At 47.2% G+C, this 20,786-nt stretch overlaps 1 protein-coding gene across 5 annotated transcripts in view; it reads right to left on the reverse strand.

Moving 5' to 3' along the window:
• Arhgef7 (Rho guanine nucleotide exchange factor 7) overlaps positions 1–20,786 on the reverse strand; it is a 106,744-nt gene that overhangs the window by 25,916 nt on the left and 60,042 nt on the right. For 4 of the 5 annotated variants that reach the window (XM_085844208.1, XM_085844206.1, XM_085844207.1 and 1 more), the window contains 4 exons: positions 15,548–15,636; positions 7,811–7,905; positions 7,497–7,592; positions 3,184–3,306 (listed from right to left, as the gene is read on the reverse strand). In XM_085844208.1, coding sequence (XP_085700334.1) covers positions 3,184–3,306; positions 7,497–7,592; positions 7,811–7,905; positions 15,548–15,636 — 403 coding nt within the window. Of the gene's footprint in view, positions 1–3,183; positions 3,307–7,496; positions 7,593–7,810; positions 7,906–10,782; positions 12,429–15,547; positions 15,637–20,786 lie in introns of those variants that run through there. The other variant, XM_085844210.1, reaches the window with a different exon arrangement.

Below are 20,786 nucleotides of genomic sequence, written 5' to 3' on the forward strand. Positions count from 1 at the left end.
TCTTCTGGTGCCAGGAAAGCAGAAGTAACAAACCAGTGGAAAATACGTTCTTACACAAGTGGCCCCTAGGGCCATGCCTACTATCAATACAGAAAGGAAAGGTGCCCATGGGTAGACCCCTACAAATGCTGACTGGTGACTATATACACATAGGGAGACCCAACCTCAGACACACAACCCTCTGACACCTAAGAATGCAGAACAAAACCGAACCCAGGGCTTGTACGTTCTAGGTAAAACTTCCCACCAATAAACTACACCCAGCTTGTGAAAAGCAAAGCTTTCTGACTTGAATAAACAACTTTACTTAGAAACTCAAAAACTAGGCCCAGGCTTCAAAACAGAATCTATTGAGCAGGCATGGTGTGGCTGCTGAATGGGCATCAGAGCTACAGAAAAGCAGCAAGACTGACAGCCTAGCATCTCAGTGTTCAGGCAAAGAACTCACGACTCAAATCACCAACTTACGCCTCAGGAGAGGGGTGGGGTCTGTGGGAGGCTGAGAGGGAACCGTCACAGCTCAGGGACCTCAGAAGGGCACACAAGCACCACATCCTGCTGTGTCTGCTGCTGGCTCAGGAGGGTGCTCCTCTTTATGGCTCAGGACCCCACACCACGCTGCTCCAGGCTTTCCCAGCAGGTCCTAAGGCCCTCGTTCCACACTTGTGCATGCCACGTTGAGCAGGCAAGCCGGACACTCCCCACGTAATACCTCATCTGAGTCCTTCCCCTGGTTATTTTGAGATGTGCTTGCCTTTCAGACAGACTCAAATAGTCACTGAGCTAATAGCAGAGTAGAGGTGCACAGCACTGTTCCACAGGCATTTCCCCAGCTCTGCTGCTTTGACTGTTGCCTTCCCACAGAGGTAAGTCAAGCTCTGCCCAGAACTGCGCACCCTGCCATTTCTGTTCCCACTCCACCCTGTAGGACCAGACACACTCTCCTCAAGTGTATGTGTGCATGCGCATGCGTGTGTGTTGGGGTAGGGGATGGAACAGGACATACCACTTGCTCTTTAGCTCCCTTTTCATTCCACCAATAATACCTAAAGAGTTTTAGAGACATAAACACAGCATCTGTGTTCTGTTTTTGTTAAATGTCATTAATTTGCAAGCTCAATGAGTCAATCTGAAGAGTAACTGCATGTAAACTTCATGCTAAAGAGAAGGAGAGGCTGACCCAGCCCCATCTCAGGCAGAGAGAAGGACCACAGTGTGCCAAGGTGTGGCTTCTACTGCCCCTCTAACTGTGGAGCTAGCTCTCCAGCCCCTCTTCCTACACAGTGGTCCTAGACTACTGTCTCCACACACAATTATAGGAGTGTGACAGGCCTGAGTATACCAAGGAGCAGGAAATGCTTGGGGCCACTCACTTTCCTTACCAAGGTCAGAAAAAGTAATGAACCCTTATTGTGCCTGCTCTTCAGTAACCTACACATGCATGGTCCTACTGATCACAACCCTATGAGCAGGGACTGGCCACTCCAGCCTCTAGGCATCGCAACATTTCTAGGCAGGCAGGCAAGGTAGCCTCATCCAACATATTTCCTTGTGTTTCAGTAGTTTTACATCAAAATGTTCAGTTAAGAATATACTGAATTTATTTAAATAAAAAGCACAATCACAAGTATCTTGATGCTGATGAATATTTTTCCCTTAAGAGAGTTGAACAATACTGAACTGCTGTTTATGAACAAAACCACCTAGTTCCTTCCAACAGTCATAAAATTGGTGTGTTAATAAAGGATGCTGTGCCTCTTTTAGCATCAGAAACCATTCCTGAGCTTGTTTGACATTTGCTCAGTCACCTGGCACAATGCCAGCTCTCAATTCCCAGCACGCATCATAAGGGCCCTCCCCAAAATATTTCAAACAACCCTGCAATCTCTTCCCAACTCAGAAGAAATGGCTGGCACATAAAAAGCACATGAAATCCTGCACACTGATTTTGTTTCAGGCTGAGAGGTTCAAGCTAACAGTGTGCAAGTGAGAACTCCACCTGCAAAGCACTGCTTCTCATGCCTGCCGCACTCTCTGAAGCCTCCGCATGGCATGCAGTGGCCTCCTAAGCATGCAGGGACTCCTAAGCTTGCAGTGACCTCCTAAGCATGCAGGGACCTACTAGGCATGCAGTGACCTCCTAAGCATGCAGGGACCTCCTAAGCTTGCAGTGACCTCCTAAGCATGCAGGGACCTCCTAAGCATGCAGGGACCTCCTAAGCAGTTGCCAGCTCCCTCCAGGCTCTCCATCAAGGAAAGGCCTCAGACTAAGGACAGTTCAAAAGGGTCCTCTTTTGTTCTGCTCTTTTGCTTGTATTGGTGTGTGTGTGTGTGTGTGTGTGTGTGAGAGAGAGAGAGAGAGAGAGAGAGAGAGAGACACATAACACATCTGCTGTGGGCACACATGAACAAGCCAGGGAAGAATGTTGGGCATCCTTCTCTATCCGACATAACCTGAGACACAAGGTCTCTCATTTAGCCTAAAGCCAGCCTAGCTGTCAGCAAGCTCTGGCAATCCTCCCATCTCTGCCACTCAGAGATGGAGTTACACGTGGCCATGCTTCTCATTTCTAACGTGGGTGCTGGGTCCAAACTCAAGCTCGCATGCTGCACAGCAGGACTGTTGCCCAATGAGCCAGCCTTCCAGCCTGTAGTGGCTTGAGTAAAAATGGTCCCCATAGGCTCAGAGAGTAGCATTATTGGAGGTGTCCTTGTTGGAGGAAGTCTATGTGTACAGGGTAGGGGAGCTGAGCTTTGAGGTTTCAGAAGCTCAGGTCAGACCCAGGGCCTCTCCCTCTCCCTCTTCCCTTTCTCCCCTCCCCTCTCCTGATGCCTGAGGATCCAGACACAGAACTCAACAGTTACCTCTTCAGTACCAAGCTTGTCTGTATGCCACCATGCTTCCCACCATGATGATAATGGGCCAAAACTCTAACCTAGCCCTGACTAAAGGTTTCTTTTGTAAGGAGCGGTGCTGTGGTGTCTCTTCACAGCAGTAAAACCCTAACTAAGACTCATCCTCAGAGCCCTTTTCTTTCACAACCACACGAACCAGCTCTTAACATTTTCATTTTGAGGAAAATAAACTTATCCTTGCTGTGTCTGAACATGCTCCATGAACTAGCTAGAGGACAGAGCTGCCCACCTTCCTTCCCTTCTGGCCCAGATGGCTCAGCAACAAACCTGTGCTCTGTGAGGACGCTCACAGCAGATGGGTGGTTGGCACAGTAAGCGAGGTACAGGGTCCTCATCTGCGGCATCAGGCTCAGGAAGCAGCCACCAACTCTCTGTTGGGCTTCAGGAGACCTGTGGGTATGAGAGACACCATCAGACAGAAAGAAACCAGCAAGTGGCAGGTGCTCTGTGATCTTTTCTGCACAGTCCCTTCTGACCCTATCACTCCTACAGGCTGACAGGCTAACCTTCCACAGCGCCCAGATGGCTAGGTCTGACATGCCACAGTGACTGACCGACCTAGCCAAATCCATGTTCTCTGTGTGGTGAGGAAAATATGTCCTGACGCCTCAAATGCTGTACACAAAGTTAGAAGGTACCAAACATGACTAGGAGGAAGGTAACACACATGGCTGTCTCCGGAAGCTTCCTACCCATGTAGTTATGAGGGTAGCACAAGATTAAAGACTCCTCTCAATTGCAGGTCAAGGGGCTGGAAGGAGCAGCTCTTCCCACTTCCAGACATCGGTGATGGGTCACAGGATTTTAAAGTTTAAGCCAACTAGAACCCACTGGTGCTCTGCCTATCCCCTCTAAGTATAGGCCTGGGATAGGACACCACGCTACAGATGGACTGAGGTCACCCCACCTTGCTGTGCCCCAATAGTGCACATCCACCAGATTCCTAGCACACTGAGAGCAAAGAGGACGCCCTGTCCTCTGGGGACTCTGACCAAGAGAAAATAGGACCAAAGCTCCTGATACCAGAACTCTTCATCAGTGCCGGTAAAGCGTCTGCGGTATGCGATCTCCGCTCTAAGCAGCTGTGCTGGCCAGCTGTAGGTCAGCTTAACACAAGTTAAAGACATCTGGGAGGAGAGAACCTCACTCGATGACAAAATCCTCTTTAGGGCTGGGCTATAGAGTGGCCTGTAGGGCACTTTCTCAATTAGTGATCAGGTGTGAGTGATCTCACCCCTGGGTTGGTGGTCCTGGGTTCTATAGGGTTCTATAAAAAGCAGGATGCACAAGCCAGCAGGCAGCACCCTCCATGGCCTCTGCATCAACTCCTGCCTCCAGGTTCCCACCTGGTTTGAATTCCTGTCTTGGCTTTGCTCAATGGACTGTGAATCAGGACATGCAAGCCAAATACACCCTCTCTCCTTCCCAAGATGCTTCTGACCACAGTGTTTCATCACAGCAACAATAACCCTAACTAAGACAGTAGGCAAGGAAGACTGTGGAGAGGAAAGAAGGAAGGAGCAAAAACTAACAAAATGACATGGAGCTAAAAAGAAGGCAGACTAGGCTATGTTCAGAAAGCATCAAATCATAATTTGCTCCTGAGAAAAGACACAGGGATAGTGTATCTAAAACCTGAGACAACTGAGGACTTGCACGGAGCATTTGTGTGACCCAGGGCTGGGATCAGGACATTGGCGGAGTGTGTACTAGGCACACTTAAGGCTCTGACAACAATCCCCTGCAGTGCAAATAAACACAACACAAAGCAGTGATAAGAATTGGACAGTGGGAGAATGGAGTCCTAGGAACCAGAAAAGAAAGCAGAGGACATGACCAAGGGACATACTGCTGTGCACCACACCAAAGTTCCAAAATGGAAAAAACACAAGCACAGGCAAATCAAAGAAGTAACCGTAGGACTGGGCAGAACGGCCAAGGCAGACAGATGTGAGTGTCCATGCGGGAAGTGGTTCCCACACTTCACTGGTAAGCCCTAACCCAGACAACACGGCATCTCACGTTGGATCCTAGCAACAGCCACCTGAAGCTGAACAAGCTTCAGAGAGGGCTGAGAGGCTCTCTGCCTTCAACTGACTCACTCAATGGCCAGACACCTGCTTGACAAGAGAAAGACAAGGAGAAAAGAGAAACAGGTGGGAAGCTCCTTGTCCAAGAGAGACTTCCCGAAGACAGTGTCTGGGAGCAGAGGTGACACCAGCCTGCAGGCAGAGGTAGCACAGGAAACACACACACTCCCAGGCCAGCAGTCGGCTGCGCTTCACTATGACTTCATAAGTGAGACCAGAACTAGGAGACTGCAGGAGCGTGAGCCACAGCCACCTACAGAGGGTCTGAGAGAGCAGACTCAACTCAACAGAACAGACTGGGGGAGAGTGGCTCTAAAACTCCAACCCCAGACCCCACTGTGTCTCTTCCAGGACTGTGTCTACTGTCTCTCTGCCTTAGGCCACACTCCAGGCCCAGCCGACAGCAGACTTGACGCTGCCTCAAGACAAAAGCACCTTAAAGCTGGGCTTAGGGCCTTGCCCCAAATCTCAGCAGCACCCTGACTTCTCTGAAACCTGCTGCTGCAGGTTACACTATGATCCCACTCACAAAGGACACCGAGGCAGGAGGAGCATGAGTAGAGGCAGCCTGGACTACTGAGAGACTCAGCTCCATCCTGGAGCCTTATCAAGATCTTGTCTCTATTTTTTCTTTTTCTATGTATGGGTGTTCTGCTGGCATATATGCCTGTGTACCTCATGGCTGCTTGTGGAGGCCACAAATTAGGAGTTGGATCCCCTGGAACTGGGGTTACAGATGCCCGTGAACTGCCATGTGGGGACTGGGAACAGAACCCAGGTCCTCTTATTAACTCCAGGCCCTTGTCTCAAAATGCAGGCAAACAGCAGCAGCAGCAGCCTGTACTCTGCAAGGAACAAGAGCTGGTGTGTTGGGGTAGCTTTTACTATTGCGAGACACTTTTACTATTACCACACTGAATATTTTAGTTCAATAACATCCCCATTGTCCCCAAAGTGAGGATCTATTATCTATTTTAACAGAATGTTAAGTTGTTTTTCATAATAAAATACAAGGAAATTCTAAACTTCTGTACACCTTATTTGAAACCTTTTAAGACACAATGAAGATTCTCAGAGTTTATTTTTTTTTAAGATTTATTTATTATTATACATACGTACACTGTAGCTGACTTCACACACCAAAAGAGGGCGTCAGATCTCATTACAGATGGTTGTGAGCCACCATGTGGTTGCTGGGATTTGAACTCAGGACCTCTGGAAGAGCAGTTAGTGCTCTTACCCACTGAGTCATCTTGCCAGCCCAAATTTATTTAAAAAAATGTTTTTACACCTGTGTACACATACATGTCTGTGCACACACCACAGCCCCTGTGGAGAGATCAGAAGTCTCTTGTTCAGAGGTCTCTTATATAGGTAGGTCCTGAGGACAGAAGTCAAGTCCTCTGACTTGGGGACAAGCAGCTTTACCCACCTAGCCATCTCTCTGGCCCCAGAATTCATTTTATTATAGAAGCAAATTAATAAGCCACAGTTAACATTCCCACACCAGTGTCGCTGGTATTGAATGGGGAAAACTCTTTATGCCATCTAGCAGGAATACAGTGAATCATAAGGAATCCTGTCAGCTGAAACAGTATGTGAGAGGAAAGCTGATGGCCAAACACATTCTCAGAACACTCAACCACCAAAAGCGAGGTAGAAGCAGCTCTAGAGAATCTCGGGGAGCAGGGTGGGGGCGTGGGGGGAATCATCTCAGAATCGATGGGTACGTCCCACTGTGGGGAGTGAGCCCGGCCAGATTCTAGCCCACTACTCTTGGTATCTTAACCCCCACCTCCCTTGATAGGTCATTTAAAGGAGTTAATGAATAAACATTGAGATTACTGCCTGGCACATGTTAGGAACTCAGTAGATAAAAGAGTATTATTTACTTATAAAGAGTAAATAAATATATGTAAAGTAACCCTGAGCTTACTTCTACAAGCCCAAGCCATGCTACCCAGACATGGCTATTTGCAGGCCAGAGTAACACAAAACTAGAAGAAAACACTGGAAAAAACTACCCTCCATAGTACACGGCATGTAAACGGTTAAGCCTGCTGCTCCCTCCTTCATCAGCTTAAACTCTCACTCTCCTGAAGTCTTTCCCAGGCTAAAGTGTCATAAAACCCAGCCAGCCTAATTCACAGCTTCTACTACAAAACTACTTAAAGAAAAAAAAAAAAAAAAAAAACTAGCTTTTTTATATCTTCAGAACTGTTAATTCTAAAATTATGTTAAACTTCATGCTTTTTTTTTTTTTTTTTTTTTTTTTTTTTTGGTTTTTCGAGACAGGGCTTCTCTGTATAGCCCTGGCTGTCCTGGAATTCACTTTGTAGACCAGGCTGGCCTCGAACTCAGAAATCCGCCTGCCTCTGCCTCCCGAGTGCTGGGATTAAAGGCGTACGCCACCACACCCGGCTGAACTTGATGCTTTTGATATCAACTAAACGCATTTGTATTTGTAAGCTCTTCAGCTGGTTTACTTACTTCGTACATTCTTCTAGGGACTGTACAAGCACTTGCTGGAAGGAAGATATTTCCTCTAGATTTCCCATTAAATATGAAGTATTTGCTGAACTCAACCTAAGGCCAAGAAAAACCAAAGTAGAAGACTGTCAGTGGTCTGACTTCCTACCACAAAGTGTTATTGAAGGCCCTAGTCTGATGAACACGATGCTGTGCCCGCAGCAAGCGGGCACTCTGACCTCCACCCACCACCTCAACCTCCTCCCTCCTCTGCAAACACAGACAGGGGGACCAGCCAGCAGGCAGTCAACGCACGCATGTTCTGGCCAACTTACTTGTCACTGGTCTGCAGTGGCCGCAGGTAGGTGGACAGCACAGACTGCAGCTCCTTGGAATACTCATGCTCTGTTTCCAGGATGTTCTGTAGCACCTGGTGAGACATGGCTGTCACTCACATGGCAAGAGGCATCTGACAGGTTGTGAGCTCAAGCAAGTCCAACCCATCGAGCAAGTCTCTTTATTGCTGACATGCAATACTAACACACTTACTGGCATTACTCTTTTGTGGTTATTAACCGCTAACCCTAGGTGATGAATTATGAAGGCCAGAGGTCTGACTTTGTCTTACTGACAACAGGCATACCTAGATTTTGTCAAAGTGCATTCCATCCTTGGACAAGCCAGGCCAGGTCTACTTAAATTACAAAGAACAGACTGTAGACAGTCTCAAAAGCATCTATGGGCAGATGTGACTCTTAAAGTGCTGTATGGTGCAAAAAAAGCCACCAGCAAGTACCACACACACAACTCACCCAGCTAGTTTAAGAGCAGAAAACTAACCTACAATGATCAGGAGAGGAGGGTAGGAGACAGACTGGCTCTGAATTCTAATTTGGGCACAAGGCTACCCGGGTCAGCACAGTAGCTGAAGCTCACTGAACTAGATAAAACCCACTCGTTCTTGTATGCAGGTGAGCATCCCGAAGCAAAACAGCCCAGACCCAAAGTGACCAAGACTATTAAAGGTTTTGAGCACTACCGTGATGCTGTGGGTTTACACTGTGGACCATTTCAGAGTTTGAGTTTAGGGATCCTCAAACCACGGAAATCTATGCAAATATTCCCCAAACTCCAGAATCGCACAAAGTTCTAGTTCCAAGCACTGAGGTATGGACTTAACATGCATGTAAGACATATTCCAGTTTAATACATGAACTTTATCCTTGACTGGATCTAAAAACCGAACTAAACATGTGGGAAACAGAGACTTTGATCAGACAGTGTGATGATGCCTGGATCATCCCCCACACAACATGCACTGAAGATAAAAGAAAGGCCTATGAAAACAAGTCTTTAGACATTTATTCTTCTCAAGGATAGCAGTGTAAGTATAAACTAACTCTAAAATTTAAAAAGTTACAAATAGCATATGTTAGTATAACAAATTTAGCAAAAACTACTGAACTCCTAAAATTTCCAGACAAACACTATTCCAAACAGTTGAACTTAAACAAATGCTTCCCACCAGAAACCTCCAACACCATAGGCACCTGACCAAGCAGGACAGCAGGTATGGATTTCCTAAGCCAAGAGCCACAAGCACTGACATCCAAACAACAGACTACTGTCCTGGCACCTAGAACTAACCAAGGGCACAGTAGTCTTTAATCCCTGGAAAACATGTCCTTTATTTTGGCCTGGTGCGCACACCTGTCATTTCAGGCATTTAGAAGGCTGAGATAGGATAATTACAAATTTAAGGGTTGCCCTACTTCAGACGCAAGTTCAAAGCCAGCATGAGTAGCAATGGGCAAATAGCATCTATGCATATGCTGTTTCCAAATAAACAAGGGGGGAGGGGAGGCACAGGTAGAGAAGTGGGAACAGGGCAGAGCAAGAACTAGAACACAGTCCCTGGTAGCCCAAGTCACTGAAATTAAGACACAGGACACCTCCCCACCCCACTCCCGTACACACACACACAGTTTCCTTTGCAAAGCAGTTAGCTCCTTCCATGTTCAACACTTGGTGAACTGTAACGCCAAAAAGTGACAGTGGGTCCCTCTGTCACAGGCCCCATAGGGCAGCTCCAGGCCTACAGGGTGGAAATCAGAGATCTACATACAGGGTCCCCCGACCAGAGAGGGAAGTCCCTTTCCAGCCCACCCTCTGGACAGCCAGGGCTATTTTAACTGGTCACACGGTGTGCACATTCTGAGCATGTCCTGCATGTATAGACTTGCTGCCTCACAAAGCCCACACACGCCCAGTAACTCGTCACGGACTGCAAGGGGTGGTCAGGATGGTACTTCCCTGTATGACCATGACTTCTGGTGTATCTGCCTGAGTTTAACACTTGAGCTGAACTTAACATGCACCATCTGACTGTTCTTCAGTTCAGTGCTGTCTCTGTAGATTCTAAGGAGCCCTAAGTAGATGAAGAGTCACAAGCAGCTTACACACTCAACCCCAAGATGAAACACCACAGGCTCTGTCTCTGTGGATGCCTAACTCTAGCTTCCTCCTGAATGGACTTATTCATGGAGACAGCTGGGAGACAGCCAGGAGGGGGGAGGGACTATGCAGGCAGTTCATTCCTTTGTGGGGAAATCTAGATGGTGCACCCAAATTGACAATGTCCTGCTATGACACACTCACTGAACCCAAGTGCCAAAGGTCTGGTGACAGAAGCACACTGACTACAGACACCGCTCAGGAGACAGCCACGTAAACCAGACACCGTTCTCAAAAAGCGACAGAACAAGAGGGCAGTAAGCAGCAACCTCGGGTCTGAAGAGAAAAGGATCGTCCCAGGATGTGTACGGGAAGCTCTAGGCCAATGCTGCAGCTCAGGGAGGAGGGACAGCTGGGGACGTGAGCAGGACCCACCCTCAGAACCTAACACACTCTCAAGGTGATGAGCAAACGCAGAACCCTGCTAGAATCCTGGTGCAGAGACCCCAGGACACTGTGCCTTCCTCAGTCAGAGCCTGAACACAGCTGTGCAGATGCACACCAAGGCTTCCCAAGGGAATGCCACAAGGCTACCCACGGCCCCACAGAAGCAAGCTCACCATGCTGCTCCACTCCAACTACTGACCAGTACCACATACTACTTGCAGATACCTACTGAGTCTTCCACACTCCCCAGAAGACAGGCAAGATACACTGGTGTCTGCACAGGAACACAGAGCCACATACCCACTCACCTGCCTACAACAGTGCCACCAACCCTCGCCCAGGGGGCTTAAGTGCTTGTTGACCTAGGTAGCCTCATCACCCTACCTGGCCTAAGTCTGCCAGTCACTAGCCTCACCTCTCCTCCTCTCTGCGCCTCAGGTACATGCTGGCTGCTGCAGGACCCCATGGACCTCACCCCAGTGGACACAGCTCCATCACACCATGCCTGGGAACCCAGAACATAGCTGTGCTCAGAGAGATGCAGACTTTGTGACCCACAGTGCTGAAGAAGGCCAAAGAAAAAGTCTCAGGCGGCATGGCTGGCTCTGAGTCACGAGACACAGCGCTGTCCAGTCATACAACAGTGCCACCCAGGAGGGCGGACACCCTCAGCAGCCACACAAACGTCCCTAAGACCTTCTGCCTTGAAACAAACCAACTCCCACACTGTGCAGACACAGGCGCTGTCTTCATGGGAGGCAGTTAAAGGAACACTGGCATCTCAGACTTGAGATGTCCTGTGTGTCCCTTAGAAGTAACTAATCTACAGAGCTGGAGGTGCAGCTCAGTGACAGACGGCCTCCCTAGCCTTTGTGAGGCCCTGGGCTCCATCCTCAGCACTGTAAAAAAGTTGAAACATCTATAAAATAACTGACTAACATACAAGAACACAAGGCATTAGGTCACTGCCTTAAGATCCTCCCAAACTAAACCTTAATGTTCACAATACAAGCCTGGTTTACAAGGGCAAGTGAAATGGCACATTTATCCTGTCCCAGTCTCCATTCTGCCAACCACCCCTACCACACACCTCCATAGAGTTCAGTCTTTTGTGTGTTTGTGTGGGTGTGCATGTGTGCACATATGTGAGTCTTCCTAAATCACTTTCTACTTTAGTTTTTTGAGACTGGGAAGGAACCTGGAACTCACGGATTCAGCCAGGGAGACTACCTCATTAGGGAGCTCTAGGGAGCAACTGCCTCATCTCCCTGGCGCTCACCTGGCTTCCACATGGATGTTGGGGATCCAAACTCAGGGGCCCATGCTTCCACAGGATTTTCTTACCTTTCATAACCTCTTAACAACTAGAGCTTACATAACTGGCAGACAAGTGTGCTTTAATATCTACACTGCCAGTCCAGTCTATCTGAATTTTCAAAATGTGAATTGCTAAGCTGGACTCTAGTCACAATTTAGTGTCTGACAAGCAGTCTGTGTGCTCTGGTAGCAAGGAAGTGGTGGTGAAATAAGCAGCTGTAAAGGCTCCTATTGGCTCTGTACCTCTAGGGGACAGCAGGGACCCACTCTAACATTACTGATTGAGCTGTGTGAGGGCTACTCTCAATTGTCATCCTGGGAGATGAGCTTCTGGGCTTGACAAAAGGTGATAATCATGACTGGGCTAAGGAAGTGGGAAGACCTGCCCACTCTGGGCGGTACCATTCCCTGAGCTGTGATCCTAGGCTATCTATGAGGAAAGATGAGATAAGCACAGGCATTCATTACTCTCCCTCCCGACAGACCTCAGCATGGCTAGCTGCTTCTACCTCTGTTTTCTCACTTGCCCACCACATGGGCTGGAACCTGACACTGTGACCCAAAATAAGCCCTTAAGATGCTCTTGTCAGGCACTTTACCACAAGAACAGGAAAAGAAACTGAGACAATATCTTGATTTACACTTGCCTTTAATAACCTCCTGACACCTAGAACCTAATTAACTGACAGACAAGTGTGCTTTAATATCTACCTTTTAAAGCAAATAGGTTTACTACAGTATTCCTAACTCAGGACTCTACTAGGTTTGGGAGAGATATTTCTTCCAAATGTTAAAGTTTGACCAGATAAAGGGCTGAGAGACACAGCTCAGATATTACAGCAATGGCTGCCCTTCTAGGAGACCTGGGTTCAATTTCCAGCACCCATCACAATTGTCTGTAACTCTGGTTCAAGGAAATCCAACACCCTCACGCAGACATATATGCAGGGGGAAAAAAAAAAAAACAAATGCACATAAAATAAAAATAAATTTTTTAAATAAGGAAAATAACATTTAAAAAAAGATTTACCAGGCAAAAGTGGGTCCAAAGAATTCATGTCAAAAGAGTAGTGTTCAGGGACACAGCTGCCCACACTCACACCCACACCCACACCTCCTCTGCACTGTTCAGTCAGGTACTAGTTATGTAGACTCAGGCACAGCTGTACTCCAGCCCCAGCTAAGCAGCTTACTGTCCATAGCTAGACACCCAGCCCCCCTGCTTCCTTCTTTTATACAAAGGAACCTTCCTGGGTTATGACAATTCTGAGTTAGGTAGTAGGAAACGCTGCCTACCCATCACCTAACACACCCCGCCACCAACACTATCACTCGAGGCTTCTCTTTGAGGGACTTTTAAAGTCAGGAGGTCTCTGGCATTCCCTGGGGTTAGGTTAAGTCACTCACTCCCTCACTCACCATGCTGGGCTCCTGATGCCACCTGAAACTGCAGCCCGTGTCATCCTGGCCCACATAGCACAAGCAATTACACAGAAACAGCAGGGAGAAAATGTGTTGCAGGAGCTGGCAGGTGTCCAACTTCCCCAGAAACTGTGGCTAGGACACAAGAAGTGAGGCACTCCCAGGAGAGCCAGGAACTCCTGCTGCAGGTCTCTTAAAGCTCACCTGTCAGACACCCAAAGCCATAGGATGAGTATGTCCGACACTGTCTCCTATCTGAATGCTCAGTCCCCAGTAAGGTTTAGGAGGGATGGCCTTGTTGAAGAAGGTGTATTACTGGGGGCAGGCAGGCTTTAAGGTTCCAAAAGGCCATGCCAGTTAGTATGAGCTTCCTCCTCCCCCATTTTCCCCCTCTCTCTTCCTCTCATTCCCCGTCTTCCCCTCTCTCCCTCCTTCCTTCTTGAGGATCAGGGGTAAGCACTCAGCTGCTGCCCCAGTGCCTGCCTGCCTGCCACCATGCTCCTCACCATGATAATCACAGACTGTAGCCCTCTGGAACTGAGAACCCAGGAAAGAGTTCCCTTTGCAAGTTGCCTTGGTCATAGTGTCTTTTCAAAGAAACAGAAAAGTAACTAGAGATGTGGGATATAAAAGAAATCTTGACCAAAGTGAAAGGCAAAAGATCAGATGAAGCAAGACCTGGGCTGGCAGTGTCTGCACTAGTCTCTGTCTTCTGTGGCCCAGCACTCAAGAGGCTGCAGGAGCAGAGGATAAGCCCAATGCCACTCAGGAACATAGGAGAAAGCACAGGAGTGTCTCCCAGCTTCCAATGTGTCTGTTTCGGACATGGGTAGATCACAACTACTGACTGCGCCCTATCACTCAGTCTGCATACGTATGTCAAGGGAAAGCCACACTGCATTCTTTCCACACTAGACATCAGTTACTTCCTTTAGCAGCACAATATGCTCAGAATGGAAGCTGCTAAGTGAGCAGACTCCAGTGACGAGTGAGGACACATTCTAAACTGGTAAGGGTCTTGGAGTAGGGCATCCAAGTCCTTGCTGGATCCTCATGGGAAAGAGCCTGCCATCATCATGCTCTGGGTGGAGCCAGTAGTTTCACTGTCAGGATACACCAAGTTCAGACAAAGTAGATCATGTCATAAGCATGCCTCTTATAACTGCATGATCCAGTCACTAGATTAGGATCTCATGAACATACTCAGAAACCACCAGGATACCTGCCTACAAATAGAATCTGCCATGCATTTTGTTTCTAAATGTGCTGCCTGGTACTGTGGAAACCTCTACAGGACTTCAGCAGGCACTCAGAGGCTAATTGCAAACTCTTCACATGCAAGGCCAATGCTAGCAGTATCAACAGCATACTGCAGGTCAATCCTCCGACAGCCAGCAGTTCATCTCCCAACCACTCCATGGCTAAGCAGCAAGGACAATAAGAGCCAGCACAAATACCCCTTCCACGGCACCACACCATCAGCACCACACCATCAGCACCTTAGCTAGGCTGCCAGCATCAGGACATCCAGTCAAGAGCTGAGTGCACACCACAGGGACAAGCTTCAGGTGCAAGAACCTGACCTGACAGCTGACAGCACTTATCACATGTCAGAGTTTCAGCTAGGCAGCTGAAGGCCAGCAAAACCACAGCAGGAGAGTCAAGGGCACTACTTTATAAATAACACCTGTCTGGTTGGGTTGGAGAGATGGCTCTACAGTTAAGAGCAATTCCCAGCAACCATATGGTGGCTCACAACCGTCTATAATAGGATCTGCTGCCCTATTCTGATGTGTCTGAAGACAGCTACAATGTACTCATATAAATAAAATAAATAAATATTAAAAAAAGAAAGAGTGAGCGAGCCAAGGTCTAAAGAAGATCTAAAAGATTTTTTTAAATAAATAAATAAATAAATAACAGCTCTCTACTGGTCAGATACTCTAGGGCAGTGACTCCCAACCCTTTACCACAGTTCCTCATGTTGTGGTGATCCAACCACAGAATTCTGTTGCTACTTCATAACTGTACTTTGCTACTGTTATGAATTGTAATGTAAATATCTGTGTTTTCCAATGGTCTTAGGTGACCCCTGTGAAAGAATAACAGCTCACAAATTGAGAAGCACTGGTCTAAGTAATGCCTCTAACTCCATGGACACTGATACAGATACAGTGATCTCAAGAAAGACAAGAGCAAAAAAACAAAACCAACCAGAACATATAAAACTAAAGGATATCTAATCTACTCCAACTAGGCCCACTGGCACCTGAAGTATGTAAGGATTTGAAGTCATGCACTTCACCTTTTTAAGACTTACTTTTAAACACTCAATAGCCACAGCACCTGACTGTGACAAGACTGCAGTCCTGTCTGTGCAGAACACGCCTTCCTGTTCTAGGACACGTGAGACGCTGTCTGCAGTTACTCACCACGTTGTAATAGCTCTTGTTGATGGCAGTCGTATCGAACCCTTTGGGAGGGCTCTTCAAGGTCCCTGATTTGGGTGACACAGGCTTCTCTGCAATTAAAAAAGTAGAAGGAGACTTTATTGGTCAAAGCCAAGGTAACAATCCCAGCAGGCCTACATGCCAACGCCTCCCCTAAACACCAACCCGAGAGAGGAGGTGAAGGGCGGGCCTAGAACACTGCTGAGGAGCAGACCACTTCCTCACGCTGGGAACCCAAGGTCACTCTTTCACCCACCCCAGTCTCCCAGGCTGGAGTGCAAGCATCTGAGAAAGTACACTCGGCAGTGCCAGGAAAAGTTCAGCTACACCTACAGCTTCATAGGGTCATAAATATAAAATGTTCCACAAGCAGAATTAGAGAAATGTTAGCAGGCATATAAGGCTCAAAACACCAAGACCCAGAGTTCTGGGAATTCCACAGCTAAAACAGTGGCAGGTGATAGGCTTCTAAACAACCAACACGGATGCAGACACACGGGAGAAAAGATTCACTCAGCAAGAGACTCCTGTTGGGCCTGCAGCACACCTGTAAGTGGTCCATGCTTAGGATGCTGCCACCTGCCACCATCCACAGCTTCCCCACGCTCCCGGGAGAAGGCATGGAAGCAGCAGTGTTCTGTGTCGTCCATCTGTCTGTATCTAGCAGGGCTTCCATGTGCATGTCTCCTACTTGCTCTCTGGGATAGGGAAGTCTACCTGCCACTGTTTGTAATGGCGGAAGAGAGGGGATGGATCCACTGATCTTGGGGTGTTGTTGGCTCTGTGGGTCAGGATGGAAGACACTGCCACCTTTCCACCCCAGATACTCCATTATTGCCTCCCTGTAATAATCCTGCTGTGTGAATTCTGGTCACTGAGCAGAGGAATTCTATCCCTCTGAGTGTGAGGAGGCACCTGTCCAGTCTCTCTCTGACTCTCCTATTCTCTGCTCACACTTCCTCCCACTACCATCTCATAGCACCAGGCTCTCAGACTATTTCCATACCCAACATTTCCAGGCTACAGGTCCTAAAGCCAAGCTTTACCCTTGAGTTCCCCACCATGGGACTGCTTGCCTAAATGCTCATGCAGTAGCTCACCGTCAAGTTTTCGCACACAGTTGAGAGAAATGACAAACAGAAGGCATTCTCTCTGGATGGAGGAGCGCTGCCTATAGGGTGGAGAAAGAAACTACTCTCTTTCCCTAAGTGTAAGTAAACAGAGGAGCCCAGTGCTTCTGGCTGAGACCCATCCTTTCCACAGGCAGACTCAGCCGGGGACCGGGAGTCTAAGCTGTGAGACACTTTGTATCCGTGGTAGCAGTGATTTAAGCCTGGAAAATCTAGAGTTTGGGCAAGGATACAAAGTGGTCAAGAGTGACCACTGACCCCCAACCCTTGGAGAAAGCACACCTGTAAGCTCGGCCAGCACAGGAGCTTACAATCTAACAGCAAAGCATGGAATTTCTAAAGTCTCTTCTCTCTTCTTTATTTAAACCTAAGGAGGCATCACCTAGTCAATAAAATTCAGTATTTACTACAAGAACCAAGAGAAAGTTTTTCACAATGAAGTTTCAGGCTACAGTGTTAATGAACAAGAACCAGAAAGAATGGGTGGGCTATCCTCCTACTCCCTCTGAGGACTGCTACAAAGCACAGGATAGATGGGAAGTCTATGACCCTGTGTACTAACACATCCTACCATCAGCTCTCAAAGGCCATGAGCCATGTCCATGGAGCCCCCACGACCAGAGAGACTGCAGCCAACCTCACAGAGCTCTGCTAAAAGCAAGCAGGACTACAGCAAGAGGACTACCAAGAGCCATTCCTCATTCCAAACACAGTGTCCACAAACTCAGTATCAGCACAGATGTGTGTGTGTGAAAGGACACAGAGGGACAGGCCCAAAGTAGAGTTTATAGCACTCCTGAGGACCCAGTACAATAAGCAAAATAGAACCTTTTGATGACAATAATCACAAAAATCAGCCTTGATGCTTCTACCAACTGGCTTAGAGACTTCGAGGAAGGACAGGACTCTGAGCACACAGGGCATATGGATGTAATTCCCTTAAAGCACCTGGGTAACATGAAACCCCATGTAAAACAGGACCTCTAAGCACTTGACCATTCACATCTGTTCTCAGCAGCCCAGATCAGCCCCTAGGATGGTCATCTGTGGCCACAAGCACAGAATCATGCTGACTACACATTAATCTTGTGCCTCCACATTCATTCTGCAACAGTAAAGCCAGTACCACTGGCCCCCTGAACCTCCTGTCTCCTCCTCCCTTCTCCCTTGAACTGAGGGATATGTGTGTGTATTAATCACACACACTGCTTGTATGGCTAAAACACAATAGAAATCCATACATAGTACACATCCAAAAATGGTGCACATAAAAGCTGCATAACAACTCTGCACCTTCTGTAGCACTGTACATACCAGACGCTACATACATTATGGGCTGCCAATTAAAGATTCTTACAGACTCCTGGACAGGTCTGTGCTGCAAAGTTTGACAGCTTGACACAAGCTAAGGCCGTCTGGGAAAAAAAAAAATCTCATTAAAGAAACTGCTTCCTGGGGGCTAGAGAGATGGCTCAGCGGTTAGGAGCACTGACTGCTCTTCTGAAGGTCCTGAGTTCAATTCCCAGCAATCACATGGTGGCTCACAACCATCCGTAATGAGATCTGATGCCCTCTTCTGGGGGGATCTGAAGACAGCTACAGTGTGCTTGCATATAATAAATAAATAAATCTTTGGGCTGGAACAAGAGGGGCCAGAGAGAGAAAAAAAAAAGTGTCTGAAGACAGTTACAGTGTACTAACATATAATAAATAAATAAATCTTTTTTAAGAAGAAAAGAAACAAAACTGCTTCCACCCACTGAGTAAGGGCGGCTCCCCTCCATGGCCTCTGCTTCTGTTCTTGCCTCCAGGTTCCTTCCCTGTTTGAGAGCCTGCCTTTATGGATAGAATGAGTAACACAATTGTCCTTTACCTCCCCAAGTTACTTTTGGTCATGGTCTGTGTTCACAGAAAAACTGAAAACAAGCCAGGCGTGGGCCAAGTCTCACCACACGAGGGAGACAGTCAGTCACTGTCATCCTTTCTGAGAGAGGCAGGGCAGCTGAGGGGGAGGAAGAAAACAGAAGAAGCCTTTGGCTTTTTTGTTTGCACAAAAGCTGTAAATCAAACCAAAGCGGGATGCAAAGTAAAAAGTTTCAGCCAGGGAAATGGACTCGAGCTTCTGTTCGGTTAGAAGTGACCTGTGAGCTTCAGTCAGGGGTGCTGTTCAGTGAGAAGTGACCCGTGAGCTTCAGTCAGGGGTGCTTTCAAACTGGCAGTTTTCTGCTCAGAACACTAAGCACCAACTATAAATTATAAACAGAATCCAATCCCATGATTACAAAACCAAATAAACTACTGGAAAATACAATACTAAAATGTGACTATCTAACTCAACTGCTGGCTACAAAGACATTGTTGAATTTTTTTTTTTAATAGTGTGTTTTTACACCAATCTGCTTGAACTACCAATATTTAGAATCAGACTGGCTTAACTTTTTTTTTTTTTTTTTTACAATCAACTCATATTAAGAGAATTCTGTAAGTAGGAGCTAGTCCCAAAAGAGGCTACTCTCCTGTCTCATTGTCAAGTAGAGGGCATCCAGCATAACACTAATATGCAAAATTGCAGTATTTCTTGTATTTACAAGGTGGGGGGGGGACCTGTAGGTCTCAATTTGACACAAAAACTATGAATTCAACTTGCCTCACTGAAAACAGTATTCCTGAAGAGGGGTGTGCTGTGGATCAAACCCAGCGGCCATACAAGTTAGGTATGTGCTCTGCACTGAGCCACATCCCCAGTCCCCAATATACATCTTTGACACCAGGGTAGCCTGGGTACACTTTAAACTGGTACAGAAACACAAACTCATAAATAAGGTGTAAGCGTAAGAAGGAGGGTGGTGTGAAGGAATTGGCATTTACACACACACACAACACTGGCCCTTCCTGAAGCTTCCTCTTTCCCCACACTCCACACCCAAAATGCAACAGCAACCCCAAATGCAAGGCACACTCTATGCATGCTGCCAAGAGACAACATTAAATTTATATCTCTTTGAAATATTTCCACAAGTCATGTGAAGAGGACTCTGGGACTGCCATGCTCACCTAGTGGCATTTCTTATGCTAGGTGAACTAAAAATTCTGCAAGGAGAAGTATCTGAGAAGTAAAAATGTCACAAGACACTCTTACTACAGCAATTCAGAGACCTCAGATACAGCCACATGACTTAGACAAACCAGACTGAACAACTACCTCCCCTGAGTAGGTCTCTACACCCAAGGGACCCTGCTTACAGCATGAGGGACTCTCCCATAAAAGTCCTGCCTATGACATCTTTTTACTTGTTTTTTATTTTAACAAGAAAATCTTAACCAAGTGCAACAAGAAAGCAGGATCACACACACACACACACACACACACACACACACGCGCGCCATCTTCCCCAGGCTTGTCCTTGACACAAGCAGTGATCCATACAAGAGAATAACCAAGGGATGCCAGCATCAGGAAGGACAGTACTAAGTCTCATGAACAACGAAACTCAGTACTGCTGGCCCAAGTCGCTGAGCTCCGACTCACCAGCCTGGCACTGATGACAAGCGTGCATTAAACCATTCTCCCCAGACACAGAGCTTTCGATTCCAAGACACAAATCACAGCTAAGTGGCAATGAAAATGGGCTGAAAGCTGCTACTCACCCCTGAAAGACTTGTCATGAATGAAGTGTCAATAACAGGAAACAGGAAAATCAACATATTTCCAAAGAAAAAAATGGCAGAAATTAGCTGCCTGTGACTAACTGGTTGAAGAAATCTATCAATGACAGTAATAAAACCCAGCCTGGCCCAGGCCATTGGAAAGCACCAGTTTTAACATAACGCAGACTAGTGACAACACAGACTGGTGACAACACAAACAAGCATGTGGCGGCTACAGGAGCACACACCTGTGAACCTGGTGACTCAGAAGGCTGAGGCAGGAGAATCACTTGAGCTCGGGAGTTCCAAGATTACCTGGACATCATGTCCAGAGACTCTGTCTCAAAAAGCAAGAGACAACAATTAACAGACCTAAGAGGTTTTTCTTAGGAAAACAACTGGGAAATGTCATGATCTGATACAAAGCCAGTTTATAATTATGG

Source organism: Mus caroli, unplaced genomic scaffold, assembly GCF_978045245.1.
Source record: "Mus caroli unplaced genomic scaffold, Mus_caroli_1 scaffold_10, whole genome shotgun sequence".
NCBI lineage: Eukaryota > Metazoa > Chordata > Mammalia > Rodentia > Muridae > Mus > Mus caroli.